At 33.6% G+C, this 23,583-nt stretch overlaps 1 protein-coding gene across 3 annotated transcripts in view; it reads right to left on the reverse strand.

The window, feature by feature from the left end:
- The window catches only part of LOC126734719 (TELO2-interacting protein 1 homolog), a 161,724-nt gene that overhangs the window by 91,457 nt on the left and 46,684 nt on the right, over positions 1-23,583 (reverse strand). For all 3 annotated transcript variants that reach the window (XM_050438442.1, XM_050438444.1, XM_050438441.1), the window contains one exon: positions 17,580-17,896. In XM_050438442.1, the coding sequence (XP_050294399.1) occupies positions 17,580-17,896 (317 nt within the window). The remainder of the gene's footprint in view (positions 1-17,579; positions 17,897-23,583) is intronic.

The raw sequence follows: 23,583 nt of genomic DNA on the forward strand, positions 1-23,583 counted from the left end.
TAGCTTCTCGTGGAGCCAACGAAATTGCATCATGTCTTTTATACATTGTTAAGCGTGGATTGACCCTTAAGGAGCATTTGGTAATATGGTGTGATAATTGCGGGGGTCAAAATAAGAATAGAATTTTATTGTTTACATTGATCTTTTTGGTGGCCAATGGTGTTTTTCACACTATTGAACAGAAGTTTCTTGTAAGTGGCCATAGTTTCATGCCCTGCGATAGATTTTGCTTTAGTAGAAAAACGGAAGAAAGTATCTAAAGCATTTGTACCCTCAGACCTCCAAGCAATAGTAAAATCAGCAAGGTACGCTCCACCTTTTAATGTTGTTGACACGACTCCACGCGGCTTTTGGGACCTAAAACAAGCGGCGAATGAGTATATTAACACTACCAAGTTAAATATCAGTAAAGCTACAGTAATAACGATCGAAGCTACGAATCCTACACTTATTAAGATAAAAACTTCATTTTCTGATTTTGAAGAAGGGATGCAAGTTAATGTTTTAAAGAAAGAGAAAACTTTAGCTGGACTCAGACGGGCTAATATAATGAAGCTGCCATCAGAAAGCAAGGTGTCGGAAAATAAAAAGGTATGTCTTCAAAGCATGATTCCTTATCTTCAAAATCCAGAACACCAACGTTTTTATAAACAGCTACTTCAGATTGAAGACAATGGGTTAGAACAAAAAATAAGTAAAATGTATTTTATGAATATTTCTATACTCAAAATCAGTTATGGCACTTAGACCTTTTCCTAATTTTACTTGTTTAAACATTTTTATTTTGTAGTAAGAAGTTTAGTTTGCAAATTTTTGTTAAGAAGTAGGTCTTCCGTTTCAGTTTAAATGCATAATACTTAATAAGGCTTTACTTAAAAAAGTTCTCTGACTTTAATTTAGTTTTTCTCTATTATCTCAAAACCTTTTTTTTGGCACTTAAGCCCTTTCTAATTTTCACTCTTCAATTGGATTTTGAGTTAAAAAATTTGAAAGAGAAGGCACCACCAAACCTAAGGAGCATACAGGTCGGCCCAGGACAGCAAAACTTCCTGAAAACACCGAGTCTGTTCGTAATGCTGTAAGACGCAATTCTTGACATTCGGTACCTTCCATCCCAATAAAATGTAAGTGGTACAGGCCTTGAAAGTACAGGGTTATCCAGTTCGACTTGCATTTGCATTACTTAACATTCGACGAAATCTTATTTAGCGACGAAGCTCACTTTCATTTAGATGGTTTTGGTATAAAACAAAACCGCCGCCACAGGTCTTCTGAAGATCCTGGGGAGAAGCATCAAAGACCTCTGCCCTCTTCCAAAGTCACAGTATGGGCTCCAATGGGTGCAACTAAAGTTCTTGGTACGTATTCTTTCAAAATTCAAAGGCTACCCTATTTAAATTGCTACCATTACGGTTACTTCTCTTACCGATTTGGGACTTCTGGGTATTTTTTTTTCTGTTTGGCTATCTAAAAGAACGAGTGTACAACATGACACCAAGAAATTTAAACCAGTTGAAGCAAAGAATCAGGAAGGAAATTCAGAATACCACTCCACAATTCTGACAACGAATCACCGCATATATCCGGTACTACCTTGAGGAGGTACAGTAGTGCGAAGAAAGACATGTTATTTTTCATAAAAAAATTTCCCATTTTTTTAGTTGCAAGTAAAGTAAAATTTATTACAAGTGAATATATTTCTTTTTAGCCGAGTTGTGCCATATTGAAAAGCGAAAATCCTTTTGACACAACGGTTTCTAATAAATTGTAAGGTATAGCGTATTATAAAAAGTAATATAGTAAAAAACATATTATAAAATGAATAAGTAAAATTCTACACGAGGTAGTGATGGTTTCTGAGTCGGTGTTTCGACGCAGTGTATCGACACATTAATACTGTATCGATACACGTCTTATCGATAATTTCGACACAGTGACACACTCTGACACAGTGATGTTAAATGTCAAACAACACTTGACACAAAACTTTAAATGACACAAACAAAACTTAATACAAAAAACCGTTAGTGTTAATAATACATTTTAGACATTAATTCTAGCATCAAGCACAGAAGGAAAATAAAACTCTTTATTTTCTTATTTAAATACAAGGCTCTCCTACAGATAGACTAAGCAATCCAATAACAGGAAAGCACAAAGTAAAGATACTTTGTGTTTGATATTTAAATTCATAAGAATGAATTTAAATACAAGTAAGCGCTTTGCCAAACATTACATTTTCACAAAACCTAACAAATATACCAAGCAATATAAACCTAACTATACTCTATTTCAGAAGTGTGTAGAGCAATAAAACCTCATTAGGTATGAAAAAGTGGTACCTGTTGATCCACCAATATTTTATGCCACTACCTTAGTTGGGTATTAGTTTCAATGTAAAATTCTTTCTTTTCGTTGATTGCAGGTAGTGCCACCCGGTTTTGGGTCAATTTATGAGTTTTACCCATTGTTACCCACTGATAAACATTGAAAACGGTTCGCCAAAGGCGTGCAACTGGGACTTGTTTTTTACCTTATAATTAATGTACTTAAATGCTATTTTATTTTAGAAAGTTACTTTTGTTTAAATGGAATAATATATTTTTTTCACAAATTTATTGAACATAATATGTAGAGTAAAACAGTTGAAAATGTCACTTTTGGATCTGGCACTTTTTGAACAGTGTATAACAATTTTAAATTATAATAGATTGTAGTCTTCTTCGTCATCTGACGAACTGTCATCACCTCTTGACATTATAATTAAAGGATCGACTGTCTGATCGATGAGGTTGTCAAGATCCCACATTTTGTCCTCTTGCTTAATTACATGCTGGACTGCTTTTCGCCAATTCTCTGGTGTCGCTTCCGTAATGGCTTGATCAAACAGTAGCTTAACATCTTTCATTTTAAAAGTCGTGTTTTGTCTTGCTACAAATCCTTTTACCTGCGCCCATATCAGTTCTATAGGATTTAGTTCGCAATGATATGGCGGTAAGCGCAGTACAGTTATATTATATTTTTCGGCTATATCTTCCACGGCGTATTTCATGAAACGAGTTTTGTGTAAGTTTGCTATTGCCAGCAGTTCTTTTTTTATCAAATTTGCTTCAAACACAATACCTTTTGCAGTCAGCCAATCGATAATTTCTTGCTTTCTCCAACTTGAAGTTAGCGTCTTCTCTATTCGCCGTGAATGATAGCTTGCGTTATCCATAACCACCACCGAATTAGCCGGAAGAAATTTTATCATTTCACCAAAATAGTCCTCGAAAACGTCTGAGTTCATGTCTTCATGATAATCTCCTGTGCGAGTCGACTCAAAGGTTAGAAGACCTTCTTTTAAAAATCCCTCTTCGCTTCCAATATGTGTGATTATAAGTCTTTTTCCTTTTCCCGAAGGTACTTTAATACCCGTAGACAGGCCTTCTATGAAAGCTTGGCGAGCACTGGTTATATTTTTGTCTTGCCACATTTTTTGGACTATATAACCTTCGTTAATCCACGTCTCATCAAGATAAAAAACTTTCTTTTGCTCCCTGCGGTACTGCTTGATACTTCTCAAGTATTGTCGTCTCCAACAAACAATTTCGTCGCTCTCCAGTAAAAGTGCTTTGCGGTTATGCTTTTCCCAGGCAAAATCCATATTTTTTAAAGTTTTCCATAAAAGTTTTCTACTTATCAACGGAATACTGTCATCTCGGCCAAGCTCCATTAAAATTTTGTCTAGGGTGGGTATTTCCTTTTTAAAATAAAAAGAGTGAACTTTTCTTCGAATTATACATTTAGCATTTTCATCAAGGACTTTTGTAGGTCGTCCTGGCTTTTGCTTGGGAGATTCCACTTGACCTGCTACTTTTCTTTCTCGCAACAATTTGAAAATGGTGGACTTTCCAATTCCACTCATTCGAGAACATTTTTCAACAATTTCTTGCACAGTAAAACTAGGGTAATCGTGTTTTATGCAATCATGTACATTTAAAATAATAACTTTTTCACTCAGCGATAGTGGAGAATTTTTAGTACATCTTTTCGTTGGACTGAATACCTCCATTTTTTAAATATTGGGATAATAATATTGTGATTACACTACAGCGTAGCAGTGACTACTAACGTTTAAAATATGATTTAAAAGTATTTATAGTCTGTATATATTACCTGACCCCATTTTTGCATGTTACAAAGCGTTAAAAGATAGGTACCTATACAAAAGGATTAAAAGTATTTATTTAGTATTTAATCTCTTTCAAAATAAAGGCATTTAATCCGTGAAAATTAAATTCATAAATATTATAAGTACCTGCGCCTATGAACTACCACGAAATGTAGCCAAACAGAACGGAATTCCCCAGTTTATTGCTCTATACACTTCTGAAATAGAGTATAGCTTATTCAATAGTATCTCTTATAAACAATAAAGAAGCATTTATATATTATATATATTATATACATATGAATAATGACAATAGGGAAAAAAAAGACAATATTTATCGTTCTTTGCGAAATTAGGTCGAATTTCTTAAGTATCGCTTAAATGAAGCCATACTGGAGAAAAATATATCATTATTCAAATTAGTTTCTTGAAAATTATTAAAACTACGGGCGCATCTGAACAATGGAGAGTTAGACAAATAGTTTGAAGAATATCTTGAGATGCTAAAGGTCGATCTATTACGCAAAAAATAAGGATTAACGTTGATATGTAAATTTTCCAGACAGAAAGGGCAGTCTATTAAATTATTAATAATTTTATAAATCAATATTAAATCAAAATTATTTCTACGACTCTCTAAGGGCTTCATACCATAAAACTTTAAGTTATCATATTAAAGCGGAAATTTACTATATTTACAAACTTGCGTTGAACTCTTTCAATTTGGTCAATATATTTGTGATACATCGGATTCCAAGCCACTGTCGCATATTCTATAGTAGGTTTAACGAGTGCATTATATAGTAATATTAATGATGTTAGATTACTAAAACCCCTATATAAAACCGAGTTTTTTTAGAGCTTTCTGAACAATGTTTTCTATATGAACGTCGAAGAGCAGTCTGGAATCCAACGTCACACATAAATCCTTAATAAACTCTACATAATTCAAGATAGTGCCCCCGAGATAGACATCACATTTGTTTTGTATCTGAGATGGTTTTCTGCTAAAAAGTATAGAATGACATTTTTCTGGATTAATAAATAATTTATTTAAGGTACAGTACCTTTCAAAATTTGCAAGATCAGATTGCAGGGCACGAAAATCTGATACCTTCTTAATTGTTGTAAAGATTTTTAGGTCATCTGCATATGCAAGATATTTACAGGTAGAGAAACATTGACCAATGTCATTTAAAAAAATTGAGAACAAAATCGGTCCCAAATGAGAACCTTGCGGTACTCCTGAAGTTACGGTTGTACGAGAAGACTTTACTCCAGTTATGACAACGTACTGAGAGCGATTTGTTAGATAACTTTTAATAAGATTGAGTAGAACTCCGAAAAGTGTAGGATGATGTACCTTATCAAAAGTCTTGGAAAAGTCGGTGTACACGGCACAAGTTTCTAGACCACTATCCATACTATCGTTTATACTCTGAATAAATGGTATTAAGTTGGTTATTACCGATCTTTTTTGGAAAAAGCCATGTTGATTAACATCAATAGCTTCTTTGACCTTAAAGAATAATTGTTTTAACAGCAAAGATTCAAAAAGTTTACCAAAGTGACTAAGTAGGGAAATAGGCCTGTAATTCCGTACATAATTTTTTTCTCCAGATTTAAATACTGGCACAATTTGAGCTGTTTTCCAAATATTAGAAAAAATGCCGCTGGATAAACATTGATTATACAAAATATGCAAAGGCTCGCACAAGCTAGGACAGGACTTAAAAAAAAATCAAGGAAAACCGTCTGGGCCAGGTCCCTTTTTAGGATCCATAGATATAAGTGCGGATTTAATGTCATTTATATCAATATTGTTAACTACAAAACATTCTTGACATTGACTAGGCTCAATTAAAGTTGGTGTATCAGAAGGTTCAAATACTCCACTAAAATACTTAGAAAAGAGTTCACTAATGTCAACACAATTCGAAGCTTCCTGACCATTAAATTTCATTTTTATTGTTAAGCTTTTAGTGTTTTTTTTGTTGTGAAAAAATGACCGGAAATATTTAACGTCTTTGACAATGTTTATTTCTGTTTTATAAATATAATCTTTGTAATCATTGCGTATATTAATCTTTACTGTTTTGCGTAAATTTGAAAAGTTGTCGTAATCAGATTGTCTTCGGTACAGGTTCCACATTTTATGTGCCTTTAATTTATTTTTAATTAGATTGATTGTGTGTTTAGAAAACCATATAGGGTATTGTCCCTTATTGATCTTAATTCTAGGGATGTGGTTAATAACAATGTTATCTAAAATTGTATAAAAACATGCAATGTTAATATTTACATCTTGAAAATAATTTGTCTCAATGAGTAGAAATATTAATTCCATTGATAGTATCGTAATTGGCATTATTAAATTTTAACTTGGTATATGAATTAATAACAATGTTCTTCTCCGACATTAAAGTAACATTTACATCCAAGGATATGTGATGATTATGTTCAGGAACAAATGGATCCATACAAAAGTATGGATTTACAATAACTCTTGTAGAATTAGAAATAATAAGAACCAGAATTTTATCACGAGCATTAAAGACGTGATTAAATTGCTTTAGATTATTACAGTAAAAAGTATCAGAAAATGCTTTGCTGCAAGGATCAGTGGCGTTGATAGGCAATAAATTCTTAACATTCAGTTTTTGTGACCATATTAAATTAGGTACATTAAAGTCACCCATTATTAAAAAATAACTATTAATATTATTGCTTATAATATTTTCTAGTTTAGATAAAAAGTTTAGATAGTTATTTACTGCCGCATGAGGTGGAATATAAACAGTGCATAAAAATAATTTTATGCCCCCCTCTAAAGTAGCGCTCACTCATATGTCTTCGATTATTGTGTTAGAATTACACCGCCACCATCACTTTTGCCACTAAGCGTTCCTATCAAGTCTAAAAACGTTATAGTTGTTAGGAAACAGCTCCGAGTCCAGAACGTTGGGATTTAACCAAGACTCGGTTATTGAGATACAGTCGTATAGACAGGTGCAGGCAGACTGATAAAAGTCTACTGTCTTTGTCCTAAGGCCTCTGGTGTTTTGGTAGTAAATAAAAAATTGCTGAGAAGAAGTCATTAAAAAAGAAAAAGAATTGTAAGTTGCCACAAGAAATTACACAAGTAATAATAAGAAGATATTGTTTATAGTGCTGCTAGCACGAAAGACAGAGTGTGCTCATTATAAAAACTTTCATTTCTTTCACCCAGCAAAATTTGAATGTTTGAAAAATTGAAGTTAGAATTTTTACAAAATTCCCTAGCTTTCTTGTGAAGTTGCTTATAGTAGGGTGAAAGGTGTTCGTTAACAAGTATTTTTGAGCCATGTTCAAATCCTAAGTCTGTTGCCTTTAACCTATGATTTCTTTTCAATTTAGCGGTATTAATAAATTCGTTTCTTTTAGCTACGGATGAGAATTTGACCACTATGTTTTTGGGTTGGGTTGAACTATTTGTACCCTTAGTATATCTGGCAACCCTATGACATGACACGATATTGTCATCTTGAATTAACTACCAATGAAAGAACCTAACTCCTTTACGAGAGTGAGGACGTTTTCCTGTTTCTTCTCGGGGATGCCACATAATTCAGCATTATATTTACAACTATCTTGCTGCATTAATTCAATTTGGGACCTCAAAGACATATACTCCTTACGCACTTCGATCAATTCGTGCTGCATGTTCCCCACAGTCTTAGACAAAATATTTATTCTTTCTCCATTTGGACTGTGAAATCGTCTATTTTCCCACTAAAAAAGTTTAGCAAGTCCGTAAATCCCGACTGAGCTGATTTTAAAGCCGCTACATCAGACATAATAAAGTTGACCTTTTTAAAGAGCTCCTGGAGAACCTTTTCATTGGCCCCCGCCAAGGAGCGCCAACGACCTTGGTGTTAGTAGCAGAGCAGTCCCTGCAAAACCATTTAATTCCTGAGTCCGGTGATAAATCATTGATGGTCGCCGGAAGCCTAACGCACTTGAGATGAAACAGGCGGCCGCACTGACCTCGACAATCGATGCCCGGATTTGTTTGACTGATAACAGTAGAACAACCGGAACGCGAGCCGCTAGGCATGGCGTATTAAAATAGATGATTTTAATAAGAAATATTATAATAATTTTAATAGAAATTTTATAAAAACAACATTTGTCCATTAGTCTACCGTTTGGGATTCCCATAGCCAAACTGATATAGCCAATAAAGCTTGATTCAGACATCTGTGTGAACATAGTTTTAGAGCGTTCTGCTAGCCGATACGTGCGTTTAAATAATGTTTTGTTTTGTTTTTGTTTTATTATTTTCTGTCGGCATCGGCGACTATTGCTTTTGAATGTTTGGCGTTGAAAATCAATCCGAATCTGTGGCACCAACATCCACGCAGACGCAGGCAAAAGCAGAATCTGGTTTGACTTTGATTTAACAGTCGACAAACTAGTCGAGAAGAGTAAAAAATACTAAAGCAGCCAGGATCATTAAAGTTGACAAGTATTTTAAAATGCCACTGTTACCCAGAAATAGCGACCCTCTTTCATGGTGGAAAGAAAATAAACATTTGTTTCCTAGCCTTTTTGAGCTAATGAAAAAAAGACTTTGCATCCCAGCGACATCCGACCTGTGCAAACGAACATTTTCGAAAACAGAGCAAATAATAACTGATGAGAAGAAATCGCCTCAATTCTCAAAAGATCGCAAAATTGGTATTTCTGCACAGCAATGTGCAATGATTTTAATATTATAATCTCATGTCTGCCTTGTTTTTTTTGGTTCTTTTTCGTTAGTTTTTTTTGAGGGTTAAATTTGTTATTTTTAAAAATATTTTTTAATTTTTATTTATATAACATTTTGCATTATTTAATGATGTTTTGGTGTTTGAATATTTTGGAGTTTAAATCTAAACGATATTCAAACGTTAGAGGCGAAGCCTCAGAACAAAACCACGTCATCCGCACGTGATATTTAAAGGGACGCCTCAGACAGGTGACTTAGCCAGGGTCGAAATCAGCCCATAAATATGAATTTTTAATTTTTTTTTGAAATAATATTTAAAAATTGATTTTATATTATTTTAGTATTGAATTTAGATATTATATTCTATTGATTTTTTATTAATTTTAGCGTTTTTATAGATTAAAAGTAAATATTGATGGATTAATGAGGATGATTCAACAAACATGATTTAACTGGCTTGATTTATACTCATATTTATAATTTTGTGTTTTAAGTAATATTGTCCTATAAAAATGATCTTGAAAGCCTTTAAAAATAAATGTTGGATTTCTTTATGTAATTTTTGAAGTAAAATAGGAATACTTAATAATAATGCAAAAAGACGTACAGGTGAAATAATATACATATTTTTTAAGACTTTTTTTTGACTGAACATTAATAACAATTTTTTTTTAAATTAATATGTTTATAACCATGTACACATTATGGATAGATGTTGGTTAATATAGTGGGTAAATAGGAGGATAATAAATTAATAAAACGTTTTAAAAATACATATTATTTTATTTAAAATAAACTCCTTTTTATTTTATTAACACAATTTTAATAAATTTAGGTACTTAAATAAAATAAAGAAATTAAAACATAAATTCAAATTTCTTGGAAAAGCTGATGAAGCAATCACTCTTGGCTTTCTGGATGAAAAATGTTAGACACTAAAAAAAAAATGGAAAATTGCTACTATATTAATAAGTAGCAACTCTGGTGGTTGTCAGAGCCAAAAAATGTGTGGGCAGAAACACTGAAAAGTTAAAAATCATTATTATGAACTGATTCAACTCTTTTAATTCTTTTTCTTACCATGCTAAAAAGCATCAATCTCTCCTTGGAAAAAGGGAGAAACCAAACACTCTGGTGGTTGTCGGAGCCAAAAAATGTGTGGGCAGAAACACATTAGTCAGTGTCACTTCCACTGGATGAGGTATCACTGCCATTCAATGGAATAACAAGTCTTTCAACTTGCACATCCATAATGTTATCAAGGTCCCACATTTTGTTTTCAACCTTATTTGTGTGTTCGATACACTTTTGCCAATTTTCTGGAGTTATCCTTGAAACTGCCACTTCAAATATCTTCCTCATATCGGCAAACTTAAAAGTTGTATTGTGGGATGCCACATAGCCCTTAATATTTGCCCAAATGAGCTCAATTGGATTGAGCTCACAGTGATAAGGCGAAAACCTCAAGACAGTTCTGCCGCTCGCTTTGGCCATTTCATCAATTATATGGAGGTTAAACTGACTTTTATTTTCATTGACAATTTTTAATAATTGTGCCTTAATCATGGCCTCCTCAGCTCAATTTTCGAAGCCACTCTTGGATTTCTCCCTTTTTTGTGGCTGTTGTAGGCACCTTCTCCAACTTCCTGGAGTGGTAGGGAGCGTTGTCTAATACGACCACGGCATTTTCCTCCAGCTTAGGAAGTACTCCCTCAAACCACTTTTCAAAAGACGGACCGTCCATTTCTTCATGGTAATCCCCAGTTTTTTTTTATTGAAATACCCAAAGACCACCACAAATAATCAGCCTCTGTCCTTTTCCTAAAAACATATTACTTTTTTTGCTCATATAATTTATTTATGGAATTTTCATAATAAAAAAAAACTTTTTTTAAGGTAAATAGGTACCATGAACTTGTCTCTGTACTTTATAGTTTTTTTTTTAAAGGTATTTCGAGTCATATCTTTTAAATGTTATAGGAATTGTTGATTAGGTCATTTAAAAACAAAAATAGCAAAAAATAATAAATTCTTTGAATCATAAATCGGAAAAATAATTGTTGATTTAAAAAGTTTTTTTTTTAATAAATGCACCCTCTAAGGTCAAATGAAACATTACTTTGTATTCCGTGGACCACATACAAGTAATGTAAGTATAATAAATGTAAAAAAAAATAAAATACAAAAGGTTTTTTACCTGAAGGATTTTTTAAGCCTGTAGACAGACCTTCAAGAAAGGCTTGGCGAGAAGAGGTTACTGCAGTATCTGTCCACACTTTGGATTTGGTGTGTCTCGCATTCAACCACGTTTCATCCAAAAAATAAATTTTGCGATTTTCCCTTCTATACGCTTTTATTTTTGTCAAATACTCCCTTCTCCAACATTTAATATCGTCCCGGTCCATTAGAAAACTGTTTCTTTCCCTTTTTGCATATTTAAAATTTAATGTTTTTAAAATTTTAAAAAACGTTGTCCTTTTAAAATCAGGTAAATCATTCCTCATTTACCACCCTTAAAACTTTTTCCACAGTCGGTAGTTCATTTCGGAAGAAAAAACCATGGACTTTTCTTCTGATTATATTTTTCTCCATATCCGACAACTTTTCAAATATGGTGGTGGTTTTACCTGGTTTTTTTGGCTCTGAAACTACGCCGGCTTTTTTTAAATCACTTTGTTATAAATGTCACACAAAACCACTGCTGGATTATCTATTGTTTCCCTTTTAAAAACATTTAAAATAAGTTGTTTGGTGTCCGCACTGAAATGGCCCTTTTTCAGTCTCTTCTCTGGCGGTCCCAATGGCCCCAACTCTGCTTCAGACTCCGTACTGGACATTTTAAATGTTCAACAAAATTTTTTTAATCAAAAAATAATGAATATAAATTTATTAACAATACTTAAACACCACACGCAAGAACGATTCAAAAGATCGACCACGGCAATAAGATACACAAGGACGAAAATGTGAAATAATATGAACGACGAACGTCAATAATAATTCGTTATCGATATCGACGATATCTGCGCGCTGCTACCCGGAAAAATGCATCCGCCACGAATCCGCCGCAGCGTACAATAAGATAGAGGACATCGATATAAGCGCGTGGTGCGTGTTGCAGCAAATATACGGGATGTTGCCGCAGGGCCAGTGCGGCCCTGATTTAAAGAGCCAATATCGAGGACCCAGCTGTTGGCCGTCTCGTGGGCAACTTGACCAATAGCAATGGAGCATTTGTGCCTGTCAGCGCATATCACGCGGTGATCATTGTTTTGACGCCTCGCCTCTAACGTTTGACTTTAGTTTAATTAATATTAAAATCTATGGAATAATATATTTTAAATTCTATACAAAGACATCACAAAAAACAAAAAACATACCGTAAACGGTGCAGCTTAATATAATTTATTATTGTGATTTTTATTTGAGTATGTATAGGTAAACCAAGAGGCCAATCATCAAATTTTCCGACACAGAACCGTACAAAGGTTGTAGTGTATCATTTTATAGTACCCATCCCACTATGTCACTCTGTCATTATGTCGATACACTGTTTCGATACATTAAGAAGATGCATGGTGTCGAATGAATCGACACATACAAAAGTGTCGATTTGCCCATCACTAACCCGAGTTGACGACCCGTTAGGCAAGGGGAAGGGTTCTACAAATGTAGAATTGAATTTCGCACATAATTAAATAGACTATACTTTCTGTAGACTATCAATTTTGTTTTGTTTCAATTTGTTTATTTGTATATTTTATCACTTAGATGGCGCCATAAATAGTGTGTAGTTATACGAGAGTCATTTGAAAAGTTTCCGGCCTTTTTAAGAAAAACACAATTCAAGCCGAACAAAAATTTATTTCTCGACATAGTCTCCACAGAAGTCAATACATTTGATCAAACGCTTTTCCCAACCCTTCTGGCCATTAGAAAAATAATCTTTAGGTAAACCTGAAAAATAATTTTTTGTGCCTCTTCCACCTCAGTATTTGACCAACAATTTCTCCCTCCGAGAATTTTTTTCAAGTTAAGAAACAAAAAGAAGTTACTCGGAGCTAGGTCTGGTGAGTACGGTGGATGTTGAAGCAATTTAAACTTCAAATGTGGACTCGCGCGTTGTCCTGATAAAACAGCATCTTCTTCTTCATCAACTGTGATCGTTTCTTCTTGGAGTTCCTATAATCGTTCCAATAATGCAGCGTAATAGGGTCCATTGATGGTTTTCCCTTTTAAAGGTAATCAACCACAGTAAGGCAGAAAGAACGACCTTTGCCTTCTTCGGAGCTACTTCTCTCACCTCAATCCCCTGCATTGACTGTTATTTAGTCTCCGGAATATGGTAATGGATCCAGGTTTCGTCGACAGTAATTAATCGACGTAAAAACTCAACAAGATTCTTTTGGAACAGCTGAAGAGACTCGAGCGACATGTCCACCCGTACGCGCTTTTAGACGAACTTTAATTTGAACAGTCTTATAAAAATCTTGACGGTACTTTTTCAATGCAATCAATACGACACATATAAAAGGGCTAACATACTAACAATACAGAACATACCGAACTAAAAAACGAAGCGCTAATTTCTATACAGAGTGGCCCAACAAAAAGGTCGCAGCCCTATTTATGACTCTCCCTCGGAAAAATACTCGGAGGCGTCACTTTCGATTTTTAAAGGGACGTCTTTTCATCTATAGCAGTATAATACAGAGGGATCCAAAAATAAGATATTACTACAAAGTTATTAACGATAAGTACAGGGTGTCCCATTAAGAATGTTCCTCGGCTGTATCTCAGGCCCCAATAATCGTAGAGCGTTGAAAAAAAAAATTGTATAAAAGTGGCCAAAAAAAAGTTTCTGGAAAATATTTTCAAGTTCATTGCTCAACCTCTAGAGGGCGTTCTAGCTACTTAAAAACTTTAAGTCTATTTTTTCCAAAAAACCTTTAATAACTTGCATCTCAAAATATTATCGAAATAATCTACAAAGTATTCCTGACAAAAATGTTTTGACAACCATTTCTGTCAAATGTCAAATAAAGTGGTGGGGAGAGTTTCTATCTTAAATGAGAAAAATGGTAAGAAGTAAGGCTTTGGCTGCCCCAATTTTTTTAAAGCAACTTTTGTTTAAACGCTCTTTTATTGCTTTATTTTTCTACCAAAAAGATATTATTGGAAAATTTACCTAAAACGCACTAGGGGGCGTCTACTTCTAACTTACGCTATTCGACTGATTATTTTAAGAAACTCAAATGCAACCATGTGTGTTTTTTACGGTATTAAGAGCGGAGAACAAAGCTTAATAATTTAGTAAAAACCGCACTTTGATATCACGTCTCTAGCTAAAGTTACAAAAAAAAATGTGTTCATTAGAAAGTGAAAACATCAAATATGGTCGTTAAGATCTATTTACCAGCCAGGTTAAAAAAAAAAATGGTGTCTAAATGAATCTTTGTGTAGAGAAACAATCTTGGTATACCAGCTTTTTAGAAATTCCGGAAGGTGGCGTTTATTTATACACTTCTTTATAAAGGAGTTTCAATGGGAATAAATCTATTCAGTATAGGAAAACTATGCATAGGAACGTTTTAAATTTTTGGACAACGTAGCAACAAATAATACCACATGATGTGCTAAAATAAGTTAAAAGAATAATATTGAAAAAAATACAGCAACATATTAGTTGTGTTCATAAAGGAACTAAAAATTAAAGTTTATATAAGACTATTGATTAGCAGTTTATTCGAGTATAAATAAATAGGTAATTAAATTGTGCCAATTTTAATAATAAGTTGGCTTTGCATTTGTTTCAAAAACAAAAAGGCCGGTGATAACTCTGTGACAGCTGCTTAAAAGTTTTCGGTTGTCCTATATATTCGATCAGAGTTTATTCTTTGACTTTAATTTAAAATGCGTCTGTCTTTGCAAGAGTCGGTAAATGTTATCAAGCTGCAAGGCTGTATGCTCAACGTTTTCCTCAAAACCGGCGTCTGAGTGGAGGCATATTTCTTCGTTTGGCCCGTCGTTTTTGGACAACAGGTAGTGTAGTCCATCCAACCTACCATAGACAAGGTCGCAGAAGAACGGAGGAAAACATAATAAATTGTTTGGCCTATGTAGAATTTGATCCGCACTTAAGCATCAGAACTATTTCAGGCGATTTAGGCATATCTCGTTCTGTAGTTCACAGAATTTTGCAGGAACACAGGTATAACACAATTTTTCAAAAATAAGAGCCTAGATACTAAATTTTTTTGCATATAGATTTCATCTATTAGAGTACTATATGGAAGGATAGTACTCCACCAGGCATTAAATCTAGAAGACTATGACAGAAGACTAGATTATTGTCATTGGATGGAGAATTTGTTGGTCGAAAATCCAAATTTTCTCAACAGAAATTTTATGGACAGACGAAGCAACGAAGACGGAGGAGTTAACAGACATAATATGCACTATTGGTCTGAAACTAACCCTCGTTGGATGCGCGAGATCCAGCATCAGGGAAGGTGGAGTGTTAATGTCTGATGCAGTGTAATAGGATCTTAGGTTATAGGTCCATTTTTATTTGATGAGAGCCTAACTGGAGAACGATATCTTTGATTTTTAAGAAATGAGCTCCCAGCATTATTAGAAGAGGTGCCACTGGTTATAAGAGCCAACATGTTTTTACAACATGACGGGTGCCCGGCTTATTTCGCGGTACAAGTGCGAACGTTCCTTAATCAGCGGTACCCTGATCGGTGGATTGGCAGAGGTTGCTTTTTCCCTTGGCCGGCAAGGTAATTTTATCGTTATAGAAACATTACTAGATTACATTGCATATACTTGCAGATCGCCAGATTTAACCTGCATTGACTTTTATTTATGGGGTAGAATAAAAGCCATTGTATTTTCTTCGATTCCTACCAATAGAGAAAATATGAAACAGCGAATAAGGGGCGCTATTCGGAGTTTACCAGCCGCAGAAATAAAGGCAGCCGTGGAATCAACCCGACGAAGAGTTCAAAATTGTATAGAACAAGATGGACGACAATTCGAATACCTCGGCAGGCATTAGATTGGTGTAGGAATTAAAATAATATTATTTTTTATTCCATTTAAAATAAGCAAGATTTTTTATTTTTTCACTTTAATCGGTACCAAGTGCCAAAACTATCAAAATATTTTTGTCGTGTTACAATGACGCGTCGACGTTGATAAATATTTAAAACGTTCCTATGCATAGTTTTCCTAGTTTTCTTGAATGAAATGAAAGAAATGAAACTTCCTGTATAAAGAAGTGTATAAATAAACGCCACCTTCCGGAATTTTTAAAAAGCTGGTATACCAAGATTGTTTCTCTGCACAAAGATTCATTTAGACACCAGTTTTTTTAACCCGGCTGGTAAATAGATCTTAACGACCATATTTGATGTTTTCACTTTCTAATGAACACATTTTTTTTGTAACTTTAGTTAGAGACGTGATATCAAAATGCGGTTTTTACTAAATTATTAAGCTTTGTTCTCCGCTCTTAATACCGTAAAAAAACACACATGGTTGCATTTCAGTTTCTTAAAATAATCAGTCGAATAGCGTAAGTTAAAAGTAGACGCCCCCTAGCGGGTTTTAGGAAAATTTTCCAATAATATCTTTTTGGTAGAAAAATAAAGCAATAAAAGAGCTTTTAAATAAAAGTTGTTTTAAAAAAATCTGTGCAGCCAAAGCCTATTTCTTACCATTTTTCTCATTTAAAATAGAAACTCTCCCCACCACTTTATTTGACATTTGACAGAAATGGTTGTCAAAACATTTTTGTCAGGAATACTTTGTAGATTATTTCGATAATATTTTGGGATGCAAGTTATTAAAGGTTTTTTGGAAAAAATAGACTTTCAAGTTTTTAAGTAGCTAGAACGCCCTCTAGCGGTTGACCAATGAACTTCAAAATATTTTCCAGCTATTTTTTTTGGGCTACTTTTATACTAATTTTTTTTTTTTCAACGATCTACGATTATTGGGGCTTGAGATACAGCCGAGGAACATTCTTAATGGGACACTCTGTACATGACTATATTGATAAGAAAATTTGAAGAAACTGGATTTGTCTAATATTCGCCATCGAGAAAGTCGACCAGTTAGAAATGAGGGTAGAGAAATATCAGTTTTGGGACCCTTCGCACTTGGCAGCATCCAAAACACTCGTGGACTGACTATTTTTTCAGGATTTTTACGCTCAACAGTACAAAGAACTTTGAAGGACAATAAATTTCACTGTATAAGATAAATTTAAATAATATTGAAATAAAAACTGATATTTTCATGTTTTTGTTTTCTATCTGAACAAATTAAGATAAACAAAAATTTTTCTAATTTTCTCGAAAAGGAATCGACCGATTTAAAAAAATCAAACGTCAAAATAAAAGACTTCGAAAGACCTTTTAAACAAGCTATTACTCGATACCCCTTGCCATTTAAAATTTTTAAGAGGATGACCCTGGGGGGCAGAGGGTGAAAGGGGGTGAAGTAATTTTAGGTTAGAAAGTTGTCCCCCTTGACAAACCTTTTGACGTATTTCGGCGTTTTTTTGTTTAAACAGTGGTTTTCCATAAATCCGTGGTGGGAAGTTTTCAAATGAACACCCCGTATATACTTCTGACTTAAATGCATAGGTACATATAAATGACTTACGTGGAACAATTTTTTATAATAATTGCAGCTGCGTCTACGATTTCCATTCTTAAATTAACATTACTATGATAAGTAAGAGCGTCCATCCGTTTAAAAGTTATATTTATTTTTTCATCTGTTTCTTTGTACCATAAGGCATTTCTTACTGTTGAATTTAAATATAAGTCAATTTCCTTTTTGTCTTTAAATTTTGCCTTAAGGGTTTTGGATTTTTTTGATTCCCACATAACGACTTCTTCGACATCTAGAATTTGGTCTGAAGGCCTATAGTCTTGCATTATCACGGCTATTATTCTGCCGTATGCTTTTGTAGCTAGCTAAAACATAGTTTTTAAATATATGGTTAGGTTTAGAGATACGAGGGTGGTTCAATAATTTAAATTTTAAAAAATGTAAAGAACATTATTGTTTCTTTTTTTATTTATTTTTTAACATACTCTTCTGGAGCTCTATACATTTGTATGTATTACAACTTCTTTATGCATAGAGAAAAAAATGAAAACTCCAAGTCTCAGTCTCAAAATGTCTTTTTAATTATTCAGGTGACATGTTTCGCTAATGAAGCATTATCAGACCTACAATAACCAGAAAAACACACGTAACTGCAATAAAACCTTACACTAAAACAAAATCAAATATTAAAAATTAGATAAAATTACCTTATAGCTAGATGACCTGCTAAATACTGACAAATATAATTTAAATATGAGAATACCCACATATTTTGTAATAAAAAACAATAACACGGCACAAAAATTCAACAAAAAATATAAAAAGGGAAAAACGTGACAGATGTAGGATTTGAACCCACGCTCTAAAGTCGATCTCGGTGAAACATCAGACCGTTAACCACTCGGCCAGCCCTGCCTATGAATATTAGAGTCAAAGGTATATATGCGTATCGTGAGCAGAAACAAGAGGTTAGATAAGATTATTAAAGATAAGTCCTGGCTCAAAGGTGAAAACATCATTGACGCATGTCAAATTTGGACTCTTTTTGGCTTTGGTGATTTCCATTTTCTCCAAGAGATCCAACTTTCTACTCTTAGGGCACTCGTGAACAATGGAAACATTTTCAAGGACGGAAAAACTATGACCCGTTGATAATAAATGGTTAGCAAATGCTGACTTAGTTTCTGCGGTGTTGGTGTCCCTGAACTTATTAACGAGGCTTAGGTGTTCCTATACCCCTGTGGATACTCTCCTTCCTGATTGTCCTACATAAACGGCAAGGCAATCCTTACAATTAAGACAATATACACCCGATTTAGATAGAGGATCACTTTTATCCAACGTCTTTACTAGGTTCTTTCTTAGCGAGTTAGTCGTTTTGAAAGCTATGGAAAGGCTGAAAGGCTTAAAAAATTTTGCAAGTTATTGAGAAATGGCGCCGAAATAACTAAGGCATCTAAAATTATTATTGTTGGTGATGTTGTTCGGTGGGTGGACGATGTGATAGGACAGTTTATATTTATTATAAAATTTGTAATATAATTTGTTCAAGCTGTGAAGTGAGAAATTATTGTTTACAGCAATTATTTTTATAATATTATGTTCTTTTTGAAAAGCGTCTTTGGACAGAGGTAATTTAAATAAACGGTAGAACATTGAATTAAAGGCTGCATATTTGTGTTGATAAGGGGAATTGGAATTAAATTGGATTATATTATCTGTTGCAGAAGGTTTGCGATATACTTCAAAAGAAATACTGTTATTATTTCGGTATAAAAGAAGATCTAAAAAGGGTAATTTTCTGTTTGTCTCTCTTTCCAGCGTAAAAGAGATTTGATTATGAAGGGAGTTAATGAATGACAAGAAATCTAATAAATCATTCTCGTCACCAACCCACAACACGCACACATCGTCCACATACCTCTTATAAGCTCTCAAAAAGCCCGCAAAACGACTTTTCATGATTTTCTCCTCCAAGTGACTCATGAAGACCTCGCTCAAAAATGGTGAAAGACAAGAACCCATGGCGAGACCAGTTTTTTGCCTAAAGAATTGATCATTAAATTTGAAGAAATTTTGTTCCAAAACTAATGATAAAAGGTGGATAAGATTATCTACCACCAGTTTTGGCAAAGTACTATTATTGTTTAGCAGGATCTCAACCAATGCTAAACAATCTGACGAGGGTATGCTAGGGAACAAGTTCTTTACATCTAAGGAAAGCAAAATGGCATTGTTTGGAACATCTATTTGCTTTAGATAATTGGCAAATTCAATTGAGTTTTTAATGGAGAATTCGTTCCGAAAACCAGTTACTTCTCTTAAAGTATTGTTAAGCCAAGAGGATAATTTATAGCAAGGAGAGTTTACGAAGGAAACTACTGGTCTTATCGGGTTTCCCTCCTTATGAATCTTAGGTAAGCCATAGAGCACAGGAGTACGTGGGTTCATAGGGTATAGGTTAGATTTAGTGGTGTTCTAGTATTCCAGAGTTATAAGACATCGATCTAGAGAATTCTTAAGTTTTGAGAAAAAACTAATCGTTGGATCCCTAGTAACAGCCACGAAGTCGTCAGTCGATAGAAATTTCGTCACTTTAGCCACATAGTCGAGTCTATTCATGACTACCAAACAAGAGCCTTTGTCTGCTCTGGAAATTAGAAGATCGTGCGTTTCAATTTTGTTTTTAACAGAATTAAGGTGTTGTTTGTTGTAATTATTAGGACAGAGTTATGTCTCTCAGAGTTAAGAAAATTAATTATTTTTGATCGTAAAATGTTTTTGTTAGGAATATTAACAGACTGAATGATGTTCTCAGCCTCCACTGCCAGGACCTCTCTAGTGTTTCGATTTATTTGTTGCGAAAAATTAAATTTTAAATTTAAATTTAAGATATTTTCCTCCTCGGGGGTAAAAGAAACTTTAGATAAATTAAGAAAACGTTTGTGAAACAAGTTACTATTGCCCTTACCCAGCTCCCGCTTCTGCTCTAAATGGTCAGGACTCTTTGGTCTTTGTGAAATTCTTAAGTTGTACAATTTCTCACTAAGCCTACGGTATGAATTGGCACCAAAATCTTCTACTAAACTGCCCTGCCGTTTATGTAGGACAATCAGAAAGGAGAGTATCCACAAGGGTACAGGAACACCTAAGCCTCGTTAATAAGTTCAGGGACACCAACACCACAGAAACTAAGTCAGCATTTGCTAACCATTTATTATCAACGGGTCATAGTTTTTCCGTCCCTGAAAATGTTTCCATTGTTCACGAGTGCCCTAAGAGTAGAAAGTTGGATCTCTTGGAGAAAATGGAAATCACCGAAGCCAAAAAGAGTCCAAATTTGACATGCGTTAATGATGTTTTCACCTTTGAGCCAGGACTTATCTTTAATAATCTTATCTAACCTCTTGTTTCTGCTCACGATACGCATATATATCTTTGACTCTAATATTCATAGGCAGGGCTGGCCGAGTGGTTAACGGTCTGATGTTTCACCGAGATCGACTTTAGAGCGTGGGTTCAAATCCTACATCTGTCACGTTTTTCCCTTTTTATATTTTTTGTTGAATGTTTGTGCCGTGTTATTGTTTTTTATTACAAAATATGTGGGTATTCTCATATTTAAATTATATTTGTCAGTACTTAGCAGGTCATCTAGCTATAAGGTAATTTTATCTAATTTTTAATATTTGATTTTGTTTTAGTGTAAGGTTTTATTGTAGTTACGTGTGTTTTTCTGGTTATTGTAGGTCTGATGATGCTGATGTAGGTCATTAGCGAAACATGTCACCTGAATAATTAAAAAGACATTTTGAGACTGAGACTTGGAGTTTTCATTTTTTTCTCTAGTTACGTAGATCTCTTTGAGATAATGGACGAGTTCTTTCAATTCTTTATGCATTCTGAAGTATCTATTTTTCAGAATGCATGTGGTATTGTAGCGACTTTGTATCGTATTAAATTTTGGAGTAGTGCGTTGTAACCAACTAGATTTAGAATTGACCATACATTACTTCGATTACAAGACTTCGATTACATTACTTCGACAGTCCACACCAAGAAAAAAAATCTAGCCAAGAAGCCAATTGATTTCCACAACGTATTGTAACGATATTGTAAACACCGAGAATCCGGCTAATTCTTCGTCATTCCGGAATATAAGTGGCGTACCGCACGACGTTTCGAAGGTTAGCGAATATTGCGGAATAGTCAGCCGAGTATATAAGGAGCTATCCTCGTCGAAGCGCTCCACAGTGTTTTGTACCATGAATAAAAATCAAAATTTACAGTACAGATTTTTTTAAAGTTTTATAGCGTTTCGCTTAGGGAAATACCCATAAAGGACGATAAAAGTATTTTTGTTTATATTAAGGCTTTTAGTTTTGAATTATTTTTGTAATTTTAAGTAAATGTTCTTTTAAGGTGATTTTTTTAAAGTTATTAGAGGAACTATAAACAATATTTTAAAATATAAATAAAAATTTAATAAGTATGGAATATGGTATGGCAGTATGGAAAAAAATTATAAAAACTGGCAATCTTTTTTATTCTTTTTATCTAAGGATTTCAAAAAAAACTGTGAAAAACTGTTTTGTAATTTTTTTCTTATAAACTCTTCAAAATGTTTACAATCGAAAGTTATATATTGCATCTTGCCGAAATTTGCTTTTTTTTTGTATTTTCCCAAAAACATTATTAATTGCAAATCGAATTATTTAAATAAATTGTGTTATTATGGTAGCTAACAAAAAAGTCTTGGTCTGCCAACCCAATGAAAACAATAAAAGTTACTATGTTTTGAAGAATTTATGCCATACATATATAAAAAAAGCTATCCTCTAACCACCCTCCCCTTTTTTTTGAAGTACCAAGACTATAGGTAGAAAAGTTTATAAAGAACCGGCTGCTCAATATGCGCACAAACCCATTTTTCAACACAAAATCGATAGAAAATCCGGTGGCAGAGAGAAAAGACGATCGCAATATATTTTCTCTCGCTTCTTATTAAAGAAACCGCAAGAACAAAGCAGCCGCCGTAATTCGTTTCTTTGTACCTGCCGGGGATTTAAAGCCTTTGACGTAGCCTGAAGGCTTACTCAGTGTCGTCTCGTACGGGAAGTGAGTTAATCGTGTTATAAGGCATTTAAAATCTGTTGTGTGTTTTTTTTAAAGTATAATAGTGAAATAGACTATAGTTTTTTTAGTTAGACTATCCGATTTTTATTGTAAAAGGTAAGTAAAATTGGTTTAAATTATTCAAATTGTCTAATAATTTAAAAAAATAAATGAAAATTAATTACTGTTAAAAATTATATTATTTAAAATATACTTTGATTTTAAGTGACAAAATAATAGGTATTTTACTTAATATATGAACAGCCTAGAGTGTGCATTTGTATATTAATTTTTTTATAGATGTCACCTAAGAAAGTAGGCAAACAAGGACAAATAATTCACTGCCAAGGGAGAGAGATTATTTCTAACGAGGCAGCTTTTATGAAAAGAAGCAGAGCAAGGAATTACTATTCCTTTGAAAAATGTTAGGTAAGTGAACAATATAAATTCATATTTTATTGTAGGATGTTTTCAAATTTTAATTTTTATTGTATTGATAACTTACAATAATAGTATATAATTATTTTAGACCATGTACGTTAGCTGCCACTTGAGTATCCCAGTCAACTTACAGAAGAGTGGTCCAAGAGTCAGAAGATATAGAAATATACCTTCCTGTTCCTTTACCAGTCCAAGGAAAAAAAGGTCAAGAAAATCTCAGAAGATTGGTAACATTACTTTGACCCAAATTAAAGATATAAAACAAATAGTGTATGATTTCTACATAGTTGAAAAAAGAAGACCTACTCTAAAATGTAAGTACAGTATATTTCAGTCAGTTCTAAAACCCAAGTAATTTAGTTACCCTACCTCCTGTTAAGTATTTTTTTGGGTTTGACATAAAATAACCATATGGAGTATATTTATTTATTTACATTTTTAAATATTAAAATGTTATGTTATTTTCTTTCCAGTAATACTTCAAAAGTTTCTTGAT

Source organism: Anthonomus grandis, chromosome 3, assembly GCF_022605725.1.
Source record: "Anthonomus grandis grandis chromosome 3, icAntGran1.3, whole genome shotgun sequence".
In the NCBI taxonomy this organism is placed as follows: domain Eukaryota; kingdom Metazoa; phylum Arthropoda; class Insecta; order Coleoptera; family Curculionidae; genus Anthonomus; species Anthonomus grandis.